Source organism: Pteropus alecto, unplaced genomic scaffold, assembly GCF_000325575.1.
Source record: "Pteropus alecto unplaced genomic scaffold, ASM32557v1 scaffold17, whole genome shotgun sequence".
Taxonomy (NCBI): Eukaryota; Metazoa; Chordata; class Mammalia; order Chiroptera; family Pteropodidae; genus Pteropus; species Pteropus alecto.
In genome coordinates, this window is record NW_006440645.1 from 500,945 (window position 1) to 507,948 (window position 7,004).

Genomic DNA, 7,004 nt, shown 5'->3' on the forward strand with positions numbered 1-7,004 from the left:
CTCTGGAGCCCCAGCCCCTCAACATGTGCATTCTGCTGGGCCTGCCTGTCACCGTGTCCGTGGTTCATCCAGCTCCCTCACATTTGCCCAGCACGAAGATGTAGTGATTCACGCCCGTCCCTGACGTAGCCACGTCACCCTGATCAAGTCAACTTGAATCTGGCAGCGCCTGTGGTGGCAGCAGACACCCGGATGCACAACAGCTGGCTTTACGTCCATGACCCCTGACCCCAGGCCGCCCCTACTCCCGCTCTGCTCACTCTCACGCCTGCTCTCTGAGCGTTCTGTACTTTTCCTTTTTTCTTCAAACTTTTACAACTTCTTTCTTTGACTCCACTTCCCACAACACTGAGAAAATGGAAGCAATCAGGAGAGGATTTCCATGGCCCTGCCTCACTTCCTGTCTAGGCAGCAACTGACCCAGGCCTGCATTGTCTGTTCACTCGTCACTGTCACCTGACATACCGCTTGCTCCTCCCTGCTCAGAACTCTGCTTACCTGCCTTCTGGGACATGGCGCTCTGCCGGCTCCACCTGTTTGTCCAGCTGTCACTTCTCAGACCTTAGTCCCTCCACGCTGTCAGACGTGTGGACGTAGAACCTGCGGAGGCCCGTCTTGTGTCTTCTGTCTGTCCACGCAAGAAGTCTCGTCCGCTTCTGTCTGTGACTCCTACCCACGTGCCGATGACACACAGATGTGCATCGCGGAGCTGTGTGTGCAGATGTCGGCTCACCGTGGCTGCCGGGACGTCTGTCCAGCCTCTCGTGTTCAGGAAGTCCAAAACTCAGGGCCTGCTGCTCCCCGCACGCCCACACCTGATCCCCGCAAGGTCTGTCTCACCTCGGTTCGCGGCCATCCCATACTTCCCGTTTCTCAGGCCTCATGCAGCGCTTGGCTCTTCTCCTTCTCTCTCTTTCCACGTCCTGTCATCAAACCTTGTCACCTTTCCCTCCAGAACATGTCACTAAGTCAGCAGCTTCTTAGCAGGCCCCTTACCACCACCCGGTGCAGCTCGCGTCCACCTGCTGGACGAGGGCAGGAGCCCCTGGTCGGCCACCGCCCTTTCCCGCGCCTGGTGGTCCTCGGTGCAGCTGGCATGACAGTGCTGTCCTAACCCTCCCAACAGCACCAGCTCATTCTGGGGGGTCAGAGACCCTGCTCTGGTCTCCTCCTCTCAACTGCCCCTCTGTCACTTGCCTTCAGCTGCCCTCGCCTTACTGTGAGTCCGCGGGGCGGGCGGTCCCCACACAGCGTGCTCAGCAGGACCAGCGCCCACCTTCCTCGTCTTCCGTGAGGTCGTGCTGTCTGCTGGAGGCCACTGCTGGACACGTCCCCAAACCCCACCCGTGCTGACTCCTGCGGCCAGCCTCAGCTCCGCTGCTCCTCAGCGTGGGTGACCTCCTAACACACTGCATTTCAGTTCGTCCTCGCCGGGCCACCTGCAACCACTGAGGATGCAGCCGCTGGGGAGACGGGGCCCTGCTGCTCCCTCGGGGCTTGAGTTGGTCAGAATGAGCAGACGGGTTAATGGTGAAGCTCTTCTTTGCCACGTCGCCTTTACGTGGACAGAGCAGCATTAGGACTGATGGAGCGTCAGAGACCCTGCGACACACCAGGCCCAACAGTGCCGCGGCCCGTGCGCCCTCCCCCGGGCTTCCCCCCGGTGTGCGATCCCTCCCCGTCAACTCGCTCTTCCTTTCTAAGCTTATTTTATGATGTTCTAAACGTAAAGGCGATCGTTATGAACAGAGAGAAGCTCAGAAGCGAAGCGATGCTGGCAGAGTCTCGCGGCAGCACAGCCGGGAGTTCAGGGGCCCGTCTCCACGTGCCCGCCCGCTGCTGAGACCGCCGTGCCAGTGGCCCACGGAGGGCACGGGCCTGTTCCGGCTCCCTGTCCAGTACCTGCTTCTTGGAATGAAACGGCTGCCGTACTGGACACTAGGAAGAATTTTTTCTCAGTGGCCCTATTTACATGGATAAGGAAGAACCACTCTCTTTAATGGGCATGTTTTTTTCTAATTTAGTTTCTTTCCTTATTTTACACATTTTTTCCTGTGAGCTTATTTATTTAACTTCAAAAAATGAGAGTCTTACCTATACTGATAGTCATCAGTGAATTACGTGCTGTTTTGTATTCCCAAGTTGACCTGCGAGAATTAAGGCTAAAGCCGTTTTGGGTGGCAGTGGTGCTCATACATTAGATTGTAGTCAAAATTTATAAGTTGCGTGTCCTTGACCCTACCCCACATTTGCCTCACACTCTACTAGCTGTGACCTGACCACCTGTCCAAGTCCAGTTCGTGTCCTGTGACAGAAGGAACCGTGGATCTAGAGCCCATCCTTCGTCGTCTGCCTCTCTGTGTAGAATAAAATTCATGCAGAGAGATTAATTGAACGTGGATTTCTGTGTATAGAATTGGATATGAGTAATTTAAGCATCATGATCACCTGTATCTACTGTCAGCCTAATAATTGTGAGATCCAGCTGCATAGCCACACATAGAACGTTTTCATTCATGACATGCTCATTTCTGTTTTTGCCTAAGAATAGTATAATTATGAAAGTAAGTGTTCTCTGAGCGTCCTTCTCTGTCAGATGCAATCTGCTGTATATTTAGATGTCAAATAGAAAAACTTTTTCCCCTACCACCGTGTCAGAGGTCAAGAACTGATGGTGTCGTGTTTCAGAGCCTGACCGTGATGACTGACCGGGAATGGCGGGTTTTGTTTTGGCGCACAGAATGGGCTGTCTCCGCTGCACATGGCCGCGCAGGGGGACCACGTGGAGTGTGTGAAGCACCTGCTGCAGCACAAGGCGCCTGTGGACGACGTCACGCTGGACTACCTGACGGCCCTCCACGTCGCCGCACACTGCGGCCACTACCGCGTCACCAAGCTCCTCCTGGACAAGAGGGCCAATCCGAATGCCAGGGCCCTGGTAAGGCTGGGGACAAGTGAGGGTAGGTGACCCCGTGGCCACGCCACGGTACGGACACCAGCAGTCACAGTCACAGACGCGCAGCCAGCTGCGCCAGTGCCACCTTCCTGCCTTCCCAGAGTGCTGTAACCGGTGGGGCGGGGCAGGCGTCCGCGGGCAGCACGGCAGCATCTGCACGACCAGCCCGTGGCCGGGAGGCAGACAACCTCTGGGAAACAGAATTCGAAAAATAAGGAGTTATAAAATAAGTTCTAGACACCCCTATACAGAGTCAGGATAAAAGCGTGAAAAAGTTGAACTCCGTCAATCTCTTTGAAAAAGAAGGTGGCGCGTGGAGAGCGCGTCGCCGCGCAGAGGCCGGGGGAGCGTCACGGGGGCCTCCTCGCCGGCTGCCCGCCCGGCGCTGGCCGATGGACCCGGTGCTCGGCATCTCCATGCTTCAGGGGGTGTTGTGCAGACGGCCCAGAGCTGCTCGAGGGGGCTGCAGGAGGCGGTCCCTGGGGCAGCTTCTGTGTCCCCGAGTCCAACCCTTCACGTGTCCTTTACGTTCTGACTGTGATAGTCGGGAGCATTAGCCGTGTGCTCACTCAGGCCTCTTGTTTCCAGTTCTCGAACTAAAAGCAAACCTTTTTTCTAGACGTTTCATGATTCATTCAGCTAGATTAGTCTACAGATACTATCTGAGAGACTGCCATTACGCTTATCAAATATTAAATCTTATGTTTGTTACAAAATTCCAGCTTTCCACTAGAATCAAGTTATTCCTCATTGCTGGGGAAGCAAATATACTTTTAGGGTTATGTGCAGTTATATAAGGATATTTGTTTTCTCACAAGGAGGAAAATACTCGTTTTCAATCAGACGGTGGTCAGTACGCTCATCCAATATCACGATCTGATAATTACAGACCTTTTAAGTGTTGCATATACATGTGGTTCTTGATATCTGGCTTATTACCCAGCTCATAAATGGGAACTGACTTAACAGCAGAATGAAGAATAAGCCGTAGGTTAAGTCAGACCGTTAAGTCTGCTTTCCGAAGAACTGCTAATGTAGAGAAATACTGACTGATGGTCCGTCCCCATGGGGCCTGAGAAACTGTTAACTGGCAGAATAGATACAACTATTCTGTATATAGGGGTCACTGCAAATAAAAATATGATACTTAAATGTACACGTAAGGGTGGAGCATGGGGATAGTTAACAAATTTTTATGTAATTCGCTCCAATTCCTACATGGTAGCCTACTTTGAAAAGTTCGGAAGTGCCTTAAGGGCCTTTCCACACCCCTTTGTCTCTGAGAGGCATCTCCTTCCAGTTATTCCAGAAATTCTGCATAGTTTTCTTGAAAATATTCGGGAATTTCATAATGGTTTCTTTATAAAATATATTCGATGGACATATCTTATAAAAACTTAGTAATATAAGAAATATAATGTCGAGGTATAAAATATTATCAATGTGATTTTTCCTAACATACCACTCCTTATAAAGAAATTTTAATATAAGCTAAATAAGTTCTGGGTATAAAAAGTTATCAACATAAGTAACGATTTCTGCTAATTTGCAACACCTTCTCCACGAAGGAAGTGGTGGAATGTTTATTGAAAGGCAATCACGCTCTTGGATTGCTGAGGTCAAACAGATGAATGGTCTTTACGCTCTGAGCAATGGCCCTGCATCGGGAAGGAGCGTGCTTGTCTCCGATGCGTTGTCAAGTCGTTCTGTGGCCTGGGCAGTCACTGCTCCACAGCCTCTCAGGTTTTTCCTTCCTGGAAGAGTAGGCGCACGTCGTGTCCTCGCTCCTTTCTCTGTAACCACACAAACAGGGTTACGTGCAGACCCACCCCACGCAAGCAAGCTCAGCGCTGCGGGAACGCTCCGTCACCTCTCTTTCCAAATCCCAACACCTGCAGCATTAGAAGACATGGCGACAGGGGACGATGTAGCGTTCGCGCCTGCCGTGTGCCAGCATGGAGTTGTGTGAGAATCGTTTCTGCATGTTTTCAACTAACTCGATTGTCTTTTGCACAGAACGGTTTTACTCCACTGCACATTGCCTGCAAGAAAAACCGCATCAAAGTCATGGAACTGCTGGTGAAATACGGGGCTTCCATCCAAGCTGTCACAGAGGTAGAGAGCGCTCCGGCTTGTCACGAAGCACCCCCTCTTCCTCTCTGCCCCTCCTCTTGCCACCTCTGTCCTCTCCGCTCAGTTTCATTTTGTGAAGAAGCCCAGACCCCGTGCAGAGGAGTAAAACTGCTGTCGCTTTGTTCCGCAGTCTGGCCTCACACCAGTGCACGTGGCTGCCTTCATGGGCCACTTGAACATTGTCCTGCTGCTGCTGCAGAACGGCGCCTCTCCCGATGTCACTAACGTTGTGAGTATGGCTGGGGCCAGAGCGAGCGCTGTGCGGCAGAGCGGGTGTGTGTGGGGTGTCGCGTGCCTGCTGTCACGGCGCCCGGGGACACGCTAGAGAAACGCTGACAGCCGCCTTGGTGGCGGGCAGTGAGGCAGAAAACCAGACAGAGGCTGCGGGCCGTTTGGCCCCCGCGGAGCCAGCGCCCAGCACGCATCCTGCGTGCGTGTGTTTGAACAAAGCGCCAGGTCGCAGCACCTCTGGCCGAGCTTCGAAGGGGGGCTGGAGGAAGCCCACGGGGCTCCCCGCAGGCGCAGAGGGTCCCGCCCCGGCCATGTTACTCCTGCACCCGGTCGTCCCAGACCGCTGACCAGGGACAGGGCGCAGCTAGGCACCCTGACCTGCCTCCCTCCCCCCTCATGCCGAGTTTTCGTTTTGGCGTGGGAACGTGGGTCTGCAGGCAGCTGTCATCCTGCCCCTCAGTAGTGGCTGCCCAGAGCCCCCCACCAAACACAGGTCAGGGTTTCTGCTCCCAGTCTGCTTTGTTCCCCCACTGTCCGGAGTCAGCCCCTCCGCCCTCATCGGGCCCCAGCCTGGCTTCCCCCTGTGCAGGGCCCTCCCTCCGGTCTGAGCTCAGTGGGCCCCGCGTGGCGCCTTCAGGGCGAGGCAGAGCTAGCGCTTACCCCCCCACCCCCACGAGCAGGCTGCCTGGTGTTATAACGAAGCGTGTTTTCTCCAGCAGTCAGCTGGCTGGCGCCTGTCCCCGGTTTTCGAAGTCTCATTGCCTTTGAGTTGGGAAACAGAATGTTCAGTTTCACTCTGTTTCGTGTTCCCTCTCGCATTCTCATTTCTTTCTATTTTCACACAGTTTCTGTGCTGAAGTGTGTGATGCGTGGACAAAAATCCATGGGAAATTTTTTTTTATTTTAAATATCACTTAATACTCCCTCTTGTTATTCAAAATTGGAGCATAAAGCCATTAAAGAATTGAATTATAAAGTCTATGTTTCTAAATTTCCCTAATTATAGCTTATTGGTCCTAAAGTAATAATGTTATACGCTAATCTTTACTCCGTTAAGAATAAGTAATTTCACAACGTGCCAACTGGAGTTTAATCTGTAGTCACTTCTTAGAACTTTAAAAGAAATGCACGTCATCCCTTGCTTGTTCAGAGGTGACCACCTCTCTGTTTCTTAACTGAGGTGTGTACAGACCAGCAGCTCTGCCCAGAAGTGCCCTGTGCTCTTTCTCGTTCTGCTGCGTTCTCCACGTTCGCCTCATGGCATCATAGCAGCAACGGCGAGACTGTCACCTCATGCTATCGTGTCATAGTAGTAACACAAGCAAGTTTCACGTATGCCGTGTGATGCTTGATTAAAGTCTCCTGAGGTCATCTTTTTGAGGGGAGACTTTTGCAAAGTTGTCAAAGAAAATTCATATGAAACGGTTGTGTGATTCTGTGGCCACTTTAATTTGCTTCCTAACTGCCCAATTCCAAATTCTTTGAGAGCTATGGGTTTACGCCATACTGACATCCTCTACTCTGCAAAAAATGCTATAGGTAGATTTTCATATAAAAATAAATAAAATATAAATTGAAACAATAAAAATGTTGACGTGTTTTAGGTTCTTTAAGATTCTCAAATTTGACAATTAGTCTACGAAACGTTATCTTCTGTCGGTCATATGAAGTTCTCTGTTCGCTT

At 51.8% G+C, this 7,004-nt stretch overlaps 1 protein-coding gene across 1 annotated transcript in view; it reads left to right on the forward strand.

Moving 5' to 3' along the window:
- The window catches only part of ANK2 (ankyrin 2), a 281,207-nt gene that overhangs the window by 186,317 nt on the left and 87,886 nt on the right, over window positions 1–7,004 (forward strand). Inside the window, 3 exon segments of the mRNA XM_025050926.1 lie at window positions 2,741–2,938; window positions 4,973–5,071; window positions 5,220–5,318. Of these exon segments, the coding sequence (XP_024906694.1) occupies window positions 2,741–2,938; window positions 4,973–5,071; window positions 5,220–5,318 (396 nt within the window).